Source organism: Heloderma suspectum, chromosome 1 (assembly GCF_057233095.1).
Source record: "Heloderma suspectum isolate Gila_16-S chromosome 1, 16-S_ref, whole genome shotgun sequence".
NCBI classification, from domain to species: Eukaryota; Metazoa; Chordata; class Lepidosauria; order Squamata; family Helodermatidae; genus Heloderma; species Heloderma suspectum.
This window is the reverse complement of record NC_139458.1, coordinates 342,791,959-342,812,139: the sequence shown is the minus strand read 5'-3', so window position 1 is coordinate 342,812,139 and position 20,181 is coordinate 342,791,959. Positions and strand designations below refer to the sequence as shown.

General features: G+C 40.4%; 1 protein-coding gene across 2 annotated transcripts in view; it reads right to left on the bottom strand.

Moving 5' to 3' along the window:
• ADGRG6 (adhesion G protein-coupled receptor G6) overlaps positions 1 to 20,181 on the bottom strand; it is a 163,473-nt gene that overhangs the window by 45,471 nt on the left and 97,821 nt on the right. For both annotated transcript variants that reach the window (XM_084827716.1, XM_084827715.1), the window contains exons 7-14: positions 18,553 to 18,638; positions 14,831 to 14,883; positions 14,677 to 14,736; positions 11,094 to 11,239; positions 7,902 to 8,016; positions 7,581 to 7,642; positions 6,720 to 6,927; positions 5,534 to 5,699 (exon numbers count right to left, since the gene is read on the bottom strand). In XM_084827716.1, coding sequence (XP_084683842.1) covers positions 5,534 to 5,699; positions 6,720 to 6,927; positions 7,581 to 7,642; positions 7,902 to 8,016; positions 11,094 to 11,239; positions 14,677 to 14,736; positions 14,831 to 14,883; positions 18,553 to 18,638 — 896 coding nt within the window. The remainder of the gene's footprint in view (positions 1 to 5,533; positions 5,700 to 6,719; positions 6,928 to 7,580; positions 7,643 to 7,901; positions 8,017 to 11,093; positions 11,240 to 14,676; positions 14,737 to 14,830; positions 14,884 to 18,552; positions 18,639 to 20,181) is intronic.

The following is a 20,181-nucleotide window of genomic DNA, read 5'->3' as shown; positions in this document are numbered from 1 at the left end:
TCTACTTCCAATTAAAGAATATGGGTTTGGCTTTCCGGATCTTGCTTTAGGTCATTGGGCTTATCTGTTGATCTCTCCTAAATGTAGGTCTTTTCCACTTCAATCAGGTATCCCAGTTGGTCAGTTTAGGAATTTTCTTGTCTGGATCCTCTCTCTAAATGGATGGCATTAGGTTCTCGGCACATTAAAATGGATAGGGTTCCTCCCACAGTTAGAGATGTGTGACAAATAATGTCACTTCAATTACATTTTGATCCATTTTCTCATGCAAATTGACTCTATCAGGAAACCCAGATTTAAAAACTAGTAAGACAATATTTTTGTGGTGGACTTGGACATATAAATGGATTTTATGTTGGACCAACTAGCGCATGCTGATGATGAGTTTTTGTCATTCTTGGCTTTATATGCCAAAAACGTCTTGCCTGCTACAGCTGAATGCCAATATTTGCAACTGCAACATTTGTTAGAACCTAGGTTACGCCCTTCCGCTTTTACAGAGTCTCCTTTGCTATTGGAAGCACTTCTTGAGGCTGATCAGTTATACAGACCCATGATTATAAATACTTATTATAGGTGATAAATATGATACACAGGGTCTTAAGCAGGAATGGAATAAGGAACTGGATTGTCCCATTTTGCCTAATCGCCGCTTTAGCATCTGTATCTGAAGCATCTATGGATCTTAGGTTACGCCTTATTCAGCAAAAACTCTTGTTCGTGCATATTGGATGCCACAACAACTCTTTAGTGAGGGTTTGTCTTAGTTGGCTAATTGCTGAAGGTGTAACTCAGTTAATGCTTCTTTTAATCATATGTTTTAGCAATGCCCAATAGTTGTCTCTTTTGGGGAGATTATTATATGTATAAGCTTTGTATTGGAACACTCTTTAATTTACTGATGTACATGTCCTTTTATCTACCTGCTTCCTGGAAGTTAACGTGCAGTCAGTGCAAATGGACTGTCCAACCCCTTTTGACAGCTAAAAGACTGATATTACAACACTGGAAGGGTAATGCTCACCTCCTATAATGCAATTAGGGATGTCAGAGAATTCCGCCACAGGGTCTTGGTGAGGCCGAATGCCAGTGCATTTGGCCCCCCGAAATCTGTGGCGGAACGGCCTGCCCCCCCGCGGATCCCCCCTGGGACGAGACTTACCTGGGGCGGATGTTCCGGGCAGCGGCGGCTCCGGCAACTTCGGCGGCTGGTCTTCCGACCGGCTGCCGCCGCTGCCATTTGCAGTCTGGTCGTTTGGGGTTTTGTTTTGTTTTTTACAGAGACGTGATAGGCTGAGTAAAGACTTACGTAGCCTATCACATCCCGGTAAAAAACAACAACAACCGCATACGCAAATGGCGACGGCTACAGTCACTGTCATTTGCGTTCCTTATTTTTCGCCGTCTTAGTCTACGTAAATATTTACGTAGACTATTATGGCGAAAATAAAGGGGAACGCAGATAGCATAGTGGGCGCTATTGGCGTCCCTTTTTGATTCACCTTTTTAGCCTACATAAAGATTTACGTAGGCTAAAACGGCAAATCAAAAAGGGACGCAAATAGCGCGCACTACGCTATTTGCGTTCCCCTTTATTTTCACCGTAATAGTCTACGTAAATATTTACGTAGACTAAGATGGCGAAAAATAAGGAACGCAAATGGCGGCGGCCGTAGCCGCCGCCATTTGCGTATGCTGTTTTTTTGGTTTTTTTTTACCCAGCAGCCACCGCGGCCGGAAATCCGGCTGCGGATGGCCCTGGCCTGGCTGGCTGCTCCACAGAGCTGCCGCGGAGCAGAGCCGGCTGTCGAGGATTCGGGGGGGGGGGAGGACCGGATTGCCTCCCCCCCATTGAGGATTCCAGGGGGAGGGATGGAACGCCTCCCCCCCCCCATGAACAGAATCCGCGAAAAGGTAAGTCACTTTCGTACATCCCTAAATGCACTGCCCCCTTCATGGATCACTGCCTTGTTGTGGCGAAGGGGCTTGCATAACTCATTGAAGCCATAAGCTATGCTGTGCAGGGCCACCCAAGATGGACAGGTCATGGCAAAGAGTTCTGACAAAATGTGGCCCACTGGAGAAGGAAATGGCAACCCACTCCAGTACTCTTGCCAAGAAAACCCCATGGAACGTATCACAAGGCTAAAAGAGATGACGCCTGAAGATGAGCCCCTCAGGTCGGAAGGTGTCCAATATACTACTGGGGAAGAGCAGAGGGTATTTCCAAGTAGCGCCAGAAAGAGTGAAGCGGCTGGGCCAAAGCCGAAAGGACACTCAGCTGTGGATGGGTCTGGTGGTGAAAAGAAAATCTGATGCTGTAAAGAACAATATTGTTTAGGAACCTGGAATGTAAGATCAATGAATCCAGGTAAGCTGGAGGTGGTCAAACATGAGATTGAACATCAACATTTTGGGAATCAGCGAACTAAAATGGACAAGCATGGGCGAATTTAATTCAGGGGACCATCATATCTACTACTGTGGGCAAGAATCCCTTAGAAGAAATGGAGTAGCACTCATAGTCAATAAAAGGGTGGGAAAAGCAGTACTGGGGTACAATCTCAAAAACGATAGAATGATCTCAGTACGAATCCAAGGCAAACCATTCAACATCACAGTAATTCAAGTCTATGCCCCAACCACTAATGCCGAAGAAGCTGAGGTTGATCGGTTCTATGAAGACCTACAACACCTTCTAGAACTAACACCAAAAAAAGATGTCCTCTTCATCATAGGGGATTGGAATGCTAAAGTAGGAAGTCAAGAAATAACTGGGATAACAGGCAAGCATGGCCTTGGTGTACAAAATGAAGCAGGACAAAGGCTAATAGAGTTTTGCCAAGAGAACACGCTGATCATAGCAAACACTCTTTTCCAACAGCACAAGAGGCGACTCTACACATGGACATCACCAGATGGTTAATATCGAAATCAGATTGATTATGTCCTTTGCAGCCAAAGATGGAGAAGCTCCATACAGTCAGTAAAAACAAGACCTGGAGCTGACTGTGGCTCAGATCATGAGCTTCTTGTTGCAAAATTTCAGCTTAAATTGAAGAACGTAGGGAAAACCATTAAACCTTTCAGGTATGACCTAAATCATATCCCTTATGAATATAGAGTGGAGGTGACAAATAGATTTAAGGGATTAGACCTGATAGACAGAGTGCCTGAGGAACTATGGACGGAGGTCCGTAACATTGTTCAGGAGGCAGCAACTCAATCCATCCCAAAGAAAAGAAATGCAAGAAAGCCAAGTGGCTGTCTGATGAGGCTTTACAAGTAGCTGAGGAAAGAAGGGAAGCGAAAAGCAAGGGAGAATAGGGAAGATATATCCAACTGAATGCAGAGTTCCAGAGAATAGCAAGGAGAGACAAGAAGGCCTTCGTAAATGAACAATGCAAAGAAATCGAGGAAAACAACAGAATGGGAAAGACTAGAGATCTCTTCAAGAAAATCGGAGATCTCAAGGGAACGTTTTGTGCAAAGACGGGCATGATAAAGGACAAAGAAGGCAGGGACCTAACAGATGTAGATGAGATTAAGAAGAGGTGGAAAGAATACACAGAAGAACTATACTTGAAAGATCTGAATGTCCCTGATAGCCATGATAGTGCAGTCACTGAACCTGAGCCGTACATCCTAGAGAGTGAAGTCAAGTGGGCCTTAGGAAGCATTACTAACAACAAAGCTAGCGGAGATGACAGTATTCCAGCTGAGCTATTTAAAATCCTAAAAGATGATGCTGTTAAAGTGCTGCACTCAATATGCCAACAAATTTGGAACACTCAACAGTGGCCACAAGACTGGAAAAGGTCACTTTACATTCCAATCCTAAAGAAGGGTAATGCCAAAGAGTGTTCAAACTACCGTACAATTGCGCTCATTTCACATGCCAGCAAGGTGATGCTCAAAATCCTGCAAGCTAGGCTTCAGCAGTATGCGAACCGAGAACTACCGGAAGTACAAGCTGGATTTCGAAGAGGCAGAGGAACTAGAGATCAAATCGCCAACTTTCGCTGGATCATGGAGAAAGCAAGAGAATTCCAGAAAAACGTTTATCTCTGCTTCATTGACTACGCTAAAGCCTTTGATTGTGTGGATCACAACAAACTGTGGCAAATTCTTAAAGAGATAAGAGTACCAGACCACCTTACCTGTCTCCTGAGAAACCTGTATGAGGGTCAAGAAGCAACAGTAAGAACTGGACATGGAACAACCGGTTGGTTCAAAATTGGGAAAGGAGTACGACAAGGCTGCATATTGTCGCCCTGCTTATTTAACTTATATGCAGAGTACATCATGAGAAACGCTGGCTTGGATGAATCACAGCTCAGAATTAAGAATGCCGGGAGAATTATCAAGAACCTCAGATGCGTGGATGATACCACCCTAATGGCAGAAAGCGAAGAGGATCTAAAGAGCCTCTTGTTGAGGGTGAAAGAGGAGAGTGCAAAAGCTGGTTTGAAACTCAACATTAAAAAAATGAAGATCATGGCATCTGGCCCCATCACTTCCTGGCATATAGAAGGGGAAGAAATGGAAGCAGTGACAGATTTTATTTTCTTGGGCTCCAAGATCACCGCAGACGGTGACTGTAGCCATGAAATTAAAAGACGCTTGCTCCTTGGGAGGAAAGCTATGGCAAACCTAGACAGCATAGTAAGAAGCAGAGACATCACCTTGCCAACAAAGGTCCATCTAATCAAAGCTATGGTTTTCCCAGTAGTAATGTATGGCTGTGAGAGCTGGACTATAAGGAAGGCTGAGCGCCGAAGAATCGATGCTTTCGAACTGTGGTGCTGGAGAAGACTCTTACGAGTCCCCTGGACTGCAAGGAGGTCAAATCAGTCCATCCTAAAAGAAATCAACCCTGAGTGCTCATTGGAAGGACAGATACTGAAGCTGAAGCTCAAATATTTTGGCAACCTAATGCGAAGAGAAAACTCTCTGGAAAAGACCCTGATGCTGGGAAAGACTGAAGGCAAAAGGAGGGGCGGATGGCAGAGGATGAGATGGCTAGATAGCATCACTGATGCAATGAATATGGACTTGAGCACGCTCCGGGATAGAGCGCAGGACAGGAAGTCCTGGCGTGCTATGGTCCATGGGGTCACGAAGAGTCGGACACGACTGAACGACTGAACAACAAACAACAACAAATGCAATGGATTGAAGACCTTACAAGACTTTTAACATTTGAACAGGTGGTGCCACCTGCGAATAGATACTTATCTGGATATTTGGTGTGATTTTGTTGAAGTTTATGTATAATTCTTAGAAAGATGTATTTTCATACATAGATGTATACACACACACACATACACACACACACACATTTCACATGCATGTATTGAAAGTGATATATTCAAATTTATATAGCCACACTTTTCCTTTTTTTTTGTTTTGTTGAAATTTCACAATAAAAATTGTGATTAGAAAATTAGACATTTTTTTCTAATTAGAAAAAACATCAATTTAAGGTAAGTGTGCCTGTTTATATATTTATTTGTAGCTGTGTTTCCTGTACCTGAAAGTCAGAAGCATTGTGCTGGGGACCAACACTGAAGGAGAAGCCACGGAACAAAGTTGAATTCAAAGATGAAATACCAAGTGCCAAATTCCGTGTTGAGATGCTCATGGAGGGGCCTGTAAACTGAATCTTCAGTGCTAAGGCATCAATGGTCTTTATAGCTCTAAAATCAAGCAGAACATCATTATTTTATTAAAATAATTACTGTACAATAAAAGCCTAAAGATTTTTTTTGTCTTTACATTTAAAACAAGCATCCAACATGAGGTGAATGTTGTTTTACTACTGATTTTCCAAAATATTAACATAACTTGAATGCTAGCCTATCTAGCTATCCATTATTATTATTAATTTGATTTGTACCTGGCCTTTCTGCCAAGAAAATGGCACTGAAGGTCCTTCTCAGTGCCTCCTCCCCTTCAAAATGCCCGTCAACCTAATGTGACAGGCATTTTGAACATTTGGCTGCTTATATCCACTGCGTTGTTGCTTGTTTTGGGGCACAGTTTTGTCTGTTTTTAATTTAATTTTATCCATTTGTAATGATACTGAAGTCTTGTAATAACATAATTGGTTACACAAGAAAGAATTACTGACTCTTGTGCGACATCTGGAACTTCTGTTGCCCCAGCAACCCACTCATGGACATGCTCAAAAGCTATTGCCTCTTCAGCTGCTTTGTGTCTCTCTTCAGGGATCCTTGTGGTGTCTGCTCTTCCAACTTTATTTCCTCTTTGAGTTAGTTGATATTATTTTAGCTAATGAGCTATAGTAATTTAATGCAATTAAATTTGAGCTCTTCTCTGTTTGTATCTATGATCTTATGTTACCAACACCACTACAATATTCTGTCATATTTATATCTGTCCATCTTTTACTTCGACTTCTCTTAAATGCTATTCCCAGGCAAATGCTATTTTAACATCAGAATAATCGATTTAATGTCAAGACCATGAATCCCAATGGTAGTATGTTTCAAATTTGGTTTTAGTTCTTTATTCACTTCACTCAGAGAGTTATTTCCACAATGGAAAGAAATAATTACACTGATTTTTCTGCTCCTTGTGCACTGCCAATATATGAAAGACAATTATTTTCTTGAAAACAACATATTGTCCATAGGTAGCTAAATGTTCTTGTAAGCCTTTATTTTCCCCCCCTTTTCCCCCCCAGAAATACTTACTCAGAAGATGATGCTGCTAAAACACTATCAGAACTGGTCAGAATATTGGAAAATATTGTGACTACAGTAGAACCCAGAGATTCATTGATTTCCTCATCATTCACAATTTTTTTAAGCTTCTGGATGACATCATTGACTTTGTCTAAAGTCAACTGCTGCCCTTCTCCCGTGAGATTCAGAAGCTGATTGGCTATATCAGCTGCATTTTCTGAAAGAACACACATAAAACAAAATACATCCTGATTAAAGTCCAAGAAAAAAAGTTCCTTTTCAAGTGAGCTTAAAAATCATGGCTCTAGTAATACGGACTGGGTATCAGTCCTGATCTAGGTTATGAATCGCTAGCCAGTTGCATATGGTTAAGCTGAAATAAGTGGGAGTGAAGCCTCAGCCAACATTCAGCAGAACATTACGTGTTCAAGACCACTGAAACCAATGAGCTTAAGCACACTAGACTTTGTGTTGGATTGTGGCCTTAGACTCTAGCAAGACACTCCATGCAACTTCAACAAAGCACTTCAAGACTCTAGAGAGACCAGTAACCAAAGTCCATAATAATTTATTTATTTTATTTTATTTATTATTGCATTTATAGCCCGCCTTTTTTCCTCTTGCAAGGAACCCAAGGTGGCTTACATTATCCTCCTCCTCTCTGTTGTATCCTCACAACAACAACCCTGTGAGGTAGGTTGGGCTGAGAGTCTGTGACTGGCCCAAAGTCACCCAGTGAGCTTCCATGGCCAAGTGGGGACTAGAACCCGGATCTCCCGGCTCCCAGTCCGTCACTCTCACCACTACACTACACTGGCTCTCAATGTTTCAAAATTATCTTGATCATGGAACAAATACCCAAACACTTGCCTGTGCAGTTTCTAAGGTCAGGTTCACCCCAATATGATGTGTAATTGTCCAGGTTTAGAAAGCTAAGAAGAAGAAAAACAGGCTTTATGATCTTAATAACACTGTTTGGAAGAAAAGAGTACAAAGGTTCACACAAGAAATCACACAGTCCTTCTACATTTTCTCTATGTTCTGCATTCCCTATTCTGCAATTTAAAACCCTCACTGGCATGTACCCCGATTCTGTACTCCTTCATCCTGCTCCCTCATCCTACCGCTGTATCCACAGTATACTTCATCCTTCTCTCACCAGTAAGCATCTCATGATCTTTGAGTTCTTACCATTTTCTTGATGCGATCTGCGTGGAGCTGCCATGGCAAAGTGTGATGTCGATCACTGTCGGTCTGGTATCTTTCCAGAAGTAATTTAGAGGATTTTCTTGACTCTCACATGTTTCTACAAAACCAAAGAAAAACAATGAACCAGAGCAAAAACAAAAAAACCTGGCTCCTTGAGTAAATGTTGCCTAAATTAGGCTGATTTTAATCATGCTTTATTAATGCTTTCCTACCATCATTTTTACCTACAAATGGCTACTTGAATCAGTAATTACAAATGGATACCTGTGTTAACAGGTGTTGCAGAATATAAGCTCTGCACTTTTCCCACTGGAGACAGAAATCATTTAATGCCTAATCATCTAATTCTCTCAAGTATTTAAAACTAATTTATAGTCTGACAGATGTCATCCATATGGTTTCTCTAAATCAAATATAAAGTTCATTTAAAATTTCCTTATTCCTGCATTGGTGATTTGCTATGCAGTACTCAAAAATTTCTCTGTACTACTTGGCATACAAGAATTTGGAGGTAAATAACTGGTGATGGACAGATGGTGTAACTCAGTTGTGCATAGCTATTCATGAACTAACGAAGACCCTATTCACATGGATGGCAAACTGTGTACACTCACTGATGGTTCAGTGGTTTAATGGGATTGCATATTCTCACCCTGTCCCTAGTCTAGTGTTGCCTCCTTATGATGTGTACCTGTGGATATATTCCAACATAATGATCTGCAATTCTTAACCTTCAAAATCCAGGGCAAAAATTGCATGTACAAGGTCTATGCATACACGAACGTACATGCTATTTACAATTGTGGTAAAAGATGTGACAGAACTTGGAACTGGGTATGTATGATCCCACCTCCCACTGTACATTCATAATTATATAAACGTCAGAATTGTCCCAAGTATCTGTGTGTGTGCACTCTCCCTCTCTCCTTCTGAATAGGTCTATGGTGCCTATGTATTAACTCTTTGATTCTCTGTTCTAAAAGCAAATATGGTTGAATAAAATCTCTCAGCAATGCACATTTTTTTCATCTTCCTTGGACAGAAGAAGAGTTTTGGTTCCAGCATTTTAAATATATATTTCCCTATAAATATATTATCTTACTTGCTCTATGTTTCTGATCTATGATATCAACAGCTCTTTATTTTATTACCTGACTTATATAATACCTTTTAGGGAATTATTGCTTCTTCAAGGAGGCGTACAAGGTATCATAAAATACAACAATAACATCCAATTAAAATCACATCACACCTTCTTAAATTGGAGCGGAAGCAGTTAAAACATCAAGGGCAAGTAATAAAAGCAGCAGCAATGAATAAACACAGAATGAAATAAAAATGTTTTAATTTGTTTCTTTAAAAAAAATTCCAAGATGGGTCCACTTGGATTTCCAGGCTCTGTCTGTGGTATCCATCAGACAAATACAGTTTATTGATGGGCCAGAGTACAAGGCCTTTGTAGCTGATTGTAAAGGCCAGGCAGGCTTGTATGGGTGTAAGCTTTCCTTCAGATAACCTGGTCCCAAACCACTTAGGGACTTTAAGGGTCAAAAACAGTACTTTGAACCCAGAAATGAACAGCCAGTGTAATTGGTACAGAATTCTGTTGGCCCCTACTAGGTTTCTTGCTGTCATATTCTGTACCAATTCACATTTCTGAATGACCTTTAAGGGCAGCCCCACTTAAAGCATATTACAGAAATATATCCTGGATATAACCAGAGCGTATGTCACAGATAAAAGGTTTACTTTCTCTAGTTAGGGCCATAGCTGGCAAACTAAGCAAAGCTGGTAAAAAGCACTCCTGGTTACTGATGGAACTTGTACTTCCTTTGAGAGCACCAAATCCAAGAGCACCCCCAAACTGCATATCTGAGTCTTCGAGGGCAGTGCAACCATATCTAAGACAGGTTGCACACGTCCATGCAAATCAGTGGATTTTCTACAGGAACTCTATCTTGGTTACCAGGAGATTTCCATCCTGAACTCAGTCTAAAAGCCAGACTGAAACATATCTGAATAATTAGCATCCTCCAAGACTGCTGGAGCTAATACAATACTACTCGCTCTAGGAACTTGCTAAGAAATGGTAAGTTTGAGACTGGGCAATAGTTTCCCAGAGCCAGGGGTCCTAAAGGCACTTCTTTGAGAGAGGTTTCCCAGTGGGTCATTCAGAATGGCCAGAACTACCTCAACTGCACATTGTCCAAAATCCATATTGAAAGCCCAGCTATGGAAGAAATCTTCCAAGCAACTTGTCAACATCCTCAGGATGTACAAGTAGAAAGGAATCCCTAACAACAGGAGCAAACTGTGTTCTGGCTGCATCCATTTCTGATTTTCTCAAAATTATGGAGTCCAATACAGGACAGATATGACCGATTTTATCTGCAAAATGTGCTGCAAATGTCACAATAGGCCTCTGAAGATTCCACAGGTTGATCTATAGGGCTGTATGAAGCAGGCCCCTGACCGCTCAAAAGAGCTTTGTCGGCAGCATTGTGCAAATACAATGGCTTTCTTTGCTGCTATCACATGCACAGTATAGGCCCTAAGATGGGCTCATTATGTTTAGTCATATTCACCTCAAGGTTTCCACCGTCTGTGCTACAATGCTTGATCTTGCCATCTCACTGTCTTCAACTCCTTAGAGTATCAAGAAGATCAACTGACTCTACAGCTTGGTTGAGGAGCGATAGTATCAATGGCCCTAATCATCCCATGATTAACTTGGCAGGACCACTAGCCAAATCTGCAGGAAAATTCCCCAGAGATTCAGGAAACTCAGAATTCATTAGTCTTCAAGGGCAGAGCATAAAAATTGGTACTCCATCCCTGTGGAGTCCAAAATTGATCAGATAGCAATCTGTCCAGCCATTGCTGGCTCCTCCACCTACAGTTCACTATCTCCCACCCCAGAACAGAAGATGTCCAATGCTTGTCTTGCCACATGTATTGGGCCAGCTTTAATTTGAGATAGATCCATGGTTGCCATGGAGGCCATGAAATCCTAAGCTGCATCTAAGCTCGCTCTTCTTAGTATTGCTCTTCACAGCCTAAGAAGAGCAAAGTTTTTCTGTTCTTAGGCTGTGAAGAGAAGCATGTTGGGATAAGAATAATTTTTATTAAGCAAAAAAAAAAAATACAGAGAAAAGGTGACGCTTCTGTGCTTACCAACTGGATGAACATCCACTTTTTGGAGACTCAAACCACTCCTGATCATAGATGCATTGCTGCTTATGAGTTTATTCTCGATGGTCTGTTTTTCTAAACTTATATTGTTGGTAGAATTATAAACCAAAAGCGCTCGCACATCAAAACTGTAAAGAAAATAGTCCAATTACTGAATCAGGATATAAGCTAGCAATATGACATCTTAAATATGGTTTATGAAGTAGAGCTTAATCAGAGCATCTGTTTTATACCATTCACCAAACATAATGTAAGACATTATTTCATCCATGGACTTACCAACATGGATATCAAATAAATTATAGTTTTGCCATTTTGCAAATGTTGTCATTTTTGGAAACAGAGCACAGCAACAGTCAGAAGTAAAAACAATAACAACACTACACCTAAAACAGCCTGCTGAAAGTCTTACTCATTTGCCAAAAGAAAGCAGCAATGGGACTAGGGAAACTTCATTGGGTAGCGTGTTCCAGTGGACTGCTTCAGATGTTAACACTAAACCATTTCATGTTACAAGGTTTGCCTAGGTTACAAGAACAAACGTAGGCAAATATTTGACTTGTATACTCACTCCTACCCCTTCCTCCCATGTGGCTGCAAGGAGGATTTTCAGAGTTTTTGCTTCTCTTTTAGATTAAGTGCAGCTTGCTATATTGCCCAAACCCAGAAAAACTGTGGTTAATCTTAACTATGGTTAGTGGAAACAAACCAACTTTGAATCATAGTTTATGAAGCTGGCTTCTTTGCATTAACCACAGTGTAGGATTAATATTCACCAGATTAACCACAGTTTAGGATTAATATTAACCAGAATGAGAAAGAGGGTTATTAAATGAAACAGTGAAGTTATTATGGCATATATTCAACAGATTTTTTTAAAAAACAACATTTATACTGCCGCTTTCTCAAAACACAGAAATCCAATTTCATCTATTTCCAAAATATATTATATTACTACTGAAACCATTGATGGTACTTGTTAAATTCTGTGATATTTTTTCTATGGGATTTTATTTTATTTTGAAATAAAGTTAAAAATGGAGGCAACAAAAAAACACATGCATAGCAATACCACAAGATCACTAAAGACATAAAGCAATTCACTGATTATAATGGATATGCTTGTGGGACAGGTAGAGTAAAACAACATAAGAAGAAGCTCACTATCTAATAAAAGATTGGATATATATGTTATATATATATATACAGCATATATTTTAAGATCTCACAAGCACTGTCACACCTGGAAATCTTATGTACTAAAACTGTATAAAGCTGAGACAGCAATGCAAAGGGCTGGATATGCCTGATCTCATCTGATCTCGGAAGCTAAGCAGGGTCAGCCCTGGTTAGTACTTGGATGGGAGACCGCCTGGGAATCAGGCTTCCTGCACTGAGCAGGGGGTTGGACTCGATGCTCTTGTGGGCCCCTTCCAACCATATGATTCTGTGATTACTGACATAAATGTACATGTTGCACCCTTGGAAGAACACAAATCCCTGTTTTGTTTCTGAGGAGACCAGATCCCATAATACAGAATTAGAGAAAGTTGTTTAGGGATGTCCATACCAAAGACAAATGTATCTTACCTTTGATTACTGCTTGAGTGGTAAAAATTCAAAATTTTAAACCATTTCCATTGCAATACCTGTCATACTTTAGTCTTTAATTGATTTAACTATAAACCCGCACACCGATAGGTTCTAGTGCATGTTCTTGCACAACCGTATGCACAAGAACATTTGCTACTTTTCTCTGGATTTCATATATCTAACTCATCCATGAGATATCACACTCAATACCAAAGCATAGATAACTAGCTAGGAATGCAATTCTATACCCATCGAAATTGGTGGCAACAGTCCTAGTGATTTTATTTCACACTATAAAACCATAGTCAAATTTCTTTGCTTTTCCATGTAGCGTTTTATTTTTAAACTATGCGGTTTTAGGATAGTTTCAATAGTTTGTAAAATGTCACTGATGGGTATTTTTCAGTGGGTTGCTGGTTAATCAGTAGTAAGAACAGTCATTCCTTGTAGTAGGATTAAACACAGACTATTGGCCTAAAGTATCATAACCAAGTAGGGCAGTTGCAGCAAGCACATGTTTATTGAGCTGGTAAATGACACCAAAGTCAAAAGCTATTTGCAAAATAAAATGGAGAACCCACGCAGGGAAACAGGGGAGCCCTTAGGAAGACATGTCTCTTACCCATGTGACCCAGTCTTGGTCATATGGCTACACCTAGGAACTGTAGGATCTTTCAGGGAAAAGCAGCAGCAGCAGGAACAGAAATGTGTGGCATTACTGTGATGTCAAAAAGGGCATGGCATCAATGAGTTAAACCAACACATAGGTACATGACATTTGTATTTGAAAGTGTGGAGACAAAAAAAAAAATCCTAAACCCAAGCCATGATAATTATTTGAATCATCCACTCAACTCTGCTCTTCAGCGGACACCATTTAATTGGGGAAACAGAGAGCTACTGACATGGGAAAATTAAACACGCACAATGTTACAATAAGAAATGAATGACAAAATGTTGCCCTTTTATTTACTTAATAATCTACTAAAAATTGTGTTGTCACACTATTGCTATCCAGGTATCTTTTTACCTTGCTCCAGGTGCTCGTAAAGTATGCACTTTGGGACTGGCAAACATACATCTGTCATTGGCACATATGATTAATACATTGTGAGCAGTATCACTTTGGATCCCTTTGATGCAAATTACTTAGTGATGTAAGATGAGCAAGCCACTTCTATGTTTCATTTTCCTTTGCTCTTCCTGAGGATGTAATATTTCATGTCACCTTCCCCACAACCCCTGTGTTTGAATAAATCAGTCAGTGATACAGACTTCCTTACTAATAAGATGAACAGATAGAATTATTTTGAAGCTACCAGTGGAGAAGACTAAAGCAAACAATGGTGTGAAAGTGGAGGATGAAGGTACTTTGGCCAAGACTCTTACAAATTACACAAAGATATAGGGTTGTATCCTATTAGTTGTATCCAATGTTAGACTGTTAGATGTTAGACAAGTTTCATTCATTTCAATGTGTCCACTCTAAGTAGGACTAACATTGGATTCAACCTATAGACTCAATTTGTATTCTCCTGCCAGCAGTGTGGGAGCTGCTTTCTATCCTAGTCTAAGACCGACTGGCCCCTTCATATGCAACACATCAAATGGCATAGTAACTGGATCCTCATTGTGCAATTCCATACTGCTGGCAAGTGTGTGTGAATATCATAACTACGTCGGCCTCATACCACATGGGTCTTTCCCACTCAATTGTTGCTCTCCGTGCAAGATGTCAATTGGATGGGAAAGATCTAGGGAGGTGGTAGGCTCTCCCACACTGGAGGCATTCAAGATGAAGCTGGACAGCCATCTATCAGCGATGCTCTGACTTGGATTCCTGCATTGAGCAGGGGGTTGGACTCGATGGTATTGTAGGCCCCTTCCAACCCTACTATTCTATGATTCTATGATCCACATATTATCCAAATTATTTCAGAGCTGCTGTCACAAGAATCTCTTAAAATTTTACCTTTGATGACCTGTGTTTCTCTTTTCCCTTGCTCCCTTGCTCACAACACTTGATTGAATACTACAAAGAAAAGAGATAAATATAAACATTGGAAAAAAGTGTCTTCCACAAGAGATGGTAACTATCTTTTATTTCAATCGTATTAAGGTCTTACCTTATATTGACCACATATACAGTGTAATTCCAATTCTCAAAGGTGCTATTTAGCTGGAAAAAAGAAGGAAACAATGTAGGTGTTGACAGACATATATTATACAGCAGAAATGAACAACTTGCTTTGCCTTCAGTTCAACTTACTACACTGCAATGTGAGGAGAAAAAAAGTGCCAATTTTTAACGTGTATGTACGAGCTTGTATGAATACCCTCTCAGACAAGTTCTATCATCTCCTTGGCCAACTGAAACAGTATGTTTGCTTCCCTTCTTATTTCCTAATGTTCAGTATATAACTTGTAATATATTTTATCCTATAGCCATGGCTATAACAGGCACGGGGACCGGGCTAGGAGATGCCCTGTATGATATTCATAAATGGGCAGCCAACACCTCCTTTATTTTCTTATACTCCCAAGTAGAGCAGATTTGAGAGCTATGGGAATTAATTTGAGAAGACAGAAGTACTACTAGCAAGTCCTGTGACTGGCCAGGCAAGGCCCTCTTACTTCCCCTTTAAATCTTATGGCATATTTGCAATAAAAGGAAAAAGTCATCTTTAAAAATGCTGGAAAAGTAAAGCATAGAGATCCATGCTAGGCAAATCCAGCAAGACAACCATAGAGTCCATTGCAGGGCTCATTGTGAGCCTGTGATTTTCCTTGTCTTATCTGTACACTCTCCATAAAATATTAAATACAGGAGACATATCAAGACTTCAGAGTATCAAGATGGATCCAGATACTGTAATCATAGAAATAGTTTGTCATCTCCCCACTTTGTGCAACCTTTACAGATCCTATTTTCCTGCAAATACAGCTGCCTTGGCGAAGCTGAGGATACAGGCAAGCACAGCACGAAGAGAAAAACTGGGCACAGTATTGGCAAAATGTCCTGGTTCGCATGTCACAACAACCTAGTTTTTTTTTAAACCATGGGTTTTGGTGGATGTGATGCCCAGTTGTGTGAGTGGTTAAACAATCCAGGGACACCCTGTCCCTGGGTTGTCTTCTGTGATGTGCAAACCAGGAACTCTGGCTTATCTCTTCTTCCCCAGCAACCCAGAGTTGGAAGCCAGTGTTAAATGGAGTGCCCCAGTTTGTTTAGCTGCTCCCACTTGCAGCAGGACTGATTGGGCAGCCTGCACTAGTGACCAGGCTAGTGATTTCCTACATACAGTTATTTACAAGGATTTGCATGATGAGATTTATTTATTAATACCATTTTAATCCCACCTTTCTGCCCCCATTCGAGGCACTCACATCTAATCACAAAACAATATCAGTGCAAAATAATCAAATATAAAAGCAACTGTTTGCATCCCAGGCACTACAGCTTGCTTGGCAATGAGGAAATCCCTTAAATCCCAACCATCAGGGCTTGCTTGGCAATGGGAAATGCTCTGCAATCTGGAACTGTTTTACAATGCAGCCATTGCAATTTACTTAGCAAATGAATAGGATTTAAACTATAAATAGTTAAAGATCTAGAATCCAAAAAAAAATAGCAAGTGATCTTGTGCATACTTGGCTGTGCAAGAACATGCACCTATAGAGGAACAGCTCTGGATTTACTTTAAGTTTAAATCAGTTGCTGTGGCTGAGAGGCCAGGGAGCTGCTATGTGGTATTCGCAGTTGGGTTCAAATCCTGGGGGGGATCTCCGCGACAATGGAAGGAGACGTGAATGGAGGATTACCCGGATTTGTCACAGAATTGACTTTGCTCCAACTTGTTCCATGAACCCGTCCAGGCTCCCCTCTGCTACTATTACGTTATTACTTCCAACTATCCCTTTCTACCCCCCCCTTCCTCCTGAAGCTCCCATGTTGCAAAGCTGCAAAGGACAGAAGCTGGTGTTAACAACTTCCTAATAACAATAAACAAAACATTAAAGAAACACAGCATGGACATAGGGCTTCACTGAGAAGCAAGATAGCCTTTAGGGGAGTTACTCCAGTGAGCCTTTAACCCTTTAAATGCTTGAATCATTTACTCTGGGTCTAGTTAGTGCTTTAATCCTCTTAAATGCGCTGTTTCGACTGACGGGAATCCCAGGTAATTTCAGGAATGCACATTTAGGGAATAAGCCTCATTGACCACAATGGCACTTATTTCTGAGTAGACACACATAGGTTTGTGCTAGGAAACACAGGGATGGGAAACACCCCTTGATCAGGGTCACAGTAAAAGACACACCCCTGGGCAGGGCTAGCATACCCAAAGTAAATGTGGAGGGCTAGGGCACACAACGACAAAAGCACAGGGAACCCGACTTAAGGAAAACAATCGGACTCAAAGTACTCTGGGGAAAAACATATTTTCTGCGAAAATTTCTGGGATGGCTGCAGAATGGCCACAATGTCATGTGCCCTAAATGACCTCCAAATGCAGCCAACCCACAGGAAATCACTTGTGGAGACACCCCCTGTAAGTTCCCTCACTGTATTTAGCAAGGGAGGCAGGTGAAGACGATATCAGGTACCTGCTCCTGTTCCAGCTGGACTGTCCCTTCCTCCAACAGGACCATCTACCAAAATACCATCAGCTATCCTATGGAAAACATCCTGATGGCTTATTATATATGGATATTATTTTTAATGGTTTTAAAAAAATGCATTTTGATGTTACTTTGGAAGGATTTGTATCCTGAAAGGCAGGAATAAATAACTGCAATATATGAATAAATGTCAGCAATAGCAAGAGAGATTTCCCCGTCACAGAAGGCGCACTCTTAGATCCAAACTCTTGCGTCCAACTACAAGCACCAAATGCCTGTACACTACATTTAAAAAAATAATAATTGCAAGTGGGAAAAGATGGCAGTGGTGACAGAGATCAAAGTAAGGAGGCCAGGGGATTAGAGAAGGCCACATGGTGGTCCAAACCTATGAATTTGTTTTTAAATGTCTGCATATGAGGGTAAAGTCTACACAATTCAGGCCTAGTTCAGTCTCACCCAAAAGTATATGTACAGTCCTTTATAGCCAGGGCAAGGAACCTATGGCCCTGCAGATGTTGCTGGACTAGAATCCACATCATCTCTGATCCATGCTCATCCCATGCTGGATGGGACTGATGGGATAGTACAACATTTGGAGAACCACAGCCCCCTCCCCACTCCCCTGCTCTATGAGTTGGATTCAACAATACAAACAGTGAGTTTCTCTCATTGAATGGAGAGCTCCTACAAATGGAAGAGTGGAAACCATTTTTGTCAATTCTCCTTTCCCACTTCAGTTCCATGTATCCCACCCCCTAATCTGATCTGGAGGTTTCGGGAACTAGAATCCAGGACTTCACAGGGCTTCTGTTCACACTTCAAAACTGAAATGAAAGTATATGTGTGTGTAGGAGATGGAATTGTGCTCAATGTTTCAGTACCCCATTGCCACACATTCAGCAGAAATGCAGCTCCATATAATAGAATTGCACTGGCTCAAGGGAGATTAGGATTGGCCCTAGCCTGCCCATAGGTGTATCTCAAGAATATGATCGCTCTTTTAATCAGTCACAGATTTTAAAAATGAAATATATCCCACATATAGAAAGCAACAGGACTCAAGTTCTAGATACATATATCACATGCTTGGGCAAGCAATCTAGAAGTCTCCATGTCTGAACCTGTAATTTTTAAAATATTGTGTATTTGTTAAATTGAAATGTAATGATAATAAGAACACTTATAAAGTATATGGATAGGGTTACAGTGCATCCTAACTTACCCATTCTGCAATTCTATTCTGAACGTTTGACTCTATATCGTCATTTTCATTGAAGACAGTAATGGAAATTCTGTAGAACAGTCCCCCTATGCATTACAAAAACATTATAAGTGTTAGAACTATGACACATATTTCATAATAACCTGCAAAATTCTGTTTGAAGGTGCAGTGAAATACAAAGTTTATCAATTAGGTCACCGAAGCTCCAGTTATCCTCATGGGGTGCAGAGGAAGTTTGGGTAAAAAAGAATTGCTATAGGGTTGGCACACCAGTAAATAGACCAATCAAATGACTACCATCAAATATTACCAAATATTCCATGTAGCCATGATGTTGATGATGCTTGAAGACGCAGCCTGCTCCCTGCTTAGCCCAACTAATTTTTAAAAATGACTTTTGCTATTTAATAACCGTCACTTTGCTTTTAAACATTCTTTGGTTAAAAATTTGTCACTTTTTGAGTTAAAAAAAATAAAATAACTGTAGGCTGAACCAGGTTTTCCACGATAATAGCCAAAGAGAAAAACCGTTCACAGCATTATTCACATTTAAATCTTGCCTAACCTTTAATTAATCTTATCTTTGTTATAATTAAATTTTATGAGAATTAATCATCATTTTTTAAAAAGTTACTTCATTGTTTCACAATAATAGTTTTATGTAATTATGATCTATTGATGATTAAATTATCTTTTATTGTTCTATTTTTTAAAAAGCTTGACCATCATTTGACAGTATTTGATTGATCAATATCCTAATGATGTTTTCAGTAGAAACATCAAAATCAGAATCTAAAGGATAATCTACTTTGCCATTTTTATTACCCTGTACAGGAACCACTTCTTTGATACCAAGATATATCTACTCCACAAAGTTCCACAGCACTATGCCAGCTAAAATGGTTGGTGGCTCAGATATGGAAGGACAATTTAATATTGTTGCAGACACCAATTAAATATCCTTAAATACATACTGGGGCTATATAGAAGTATGTTTCCTTTCCAAGCCAGAGACAAAAGTAGTCTGCCTTTGGCCAAACTAGGTTGGCTGACAGATATTTAAAGTCTTGTGGCATTTATACTATCTTCTACTGATTCACAGTTATTTGTGGCTCTTTCAGTCATAAGGCTAATGCAGGAACTTTATACCACAAATGAAATGGAGGTAACCTCTCTAATTGCTATGTTTAACATTATGGCCCTGATCTGATAGCTAATTATATTAATATGAATGTATTTAACCCTGTCAATTATGTAGCCTAAAAATATTTATTTGAACTTGAGTGAATAGTATGCTTAATGTTCACTAATAGTGATTGTTATAATGGATGCAAATCTGATGTCAGCTATTATAAAAATGATGCTTCTACTTTTCAGGAGCCCATGCAGTAAAGGTTCAGCCTGATGAGGCCTGTCTGGCGCCAACATTGTCAACTTTTCGGTGCCAGGTTAAACCTGCCCTCTGTTTCCCGCCTCCTAGCTGAGCACAGCACAGCAGAGCACAGCAAAGCAGAGGAAGCTGCTCCAGCTAGTCTAGGGACTATAGAAGCAAGCAAGCTCCCAGAGAGCGAGCGACCAGAGCGAGCGAACAAGAAGAGCAAACAGGAAGAGCAAACAGGAGTTGGCCAG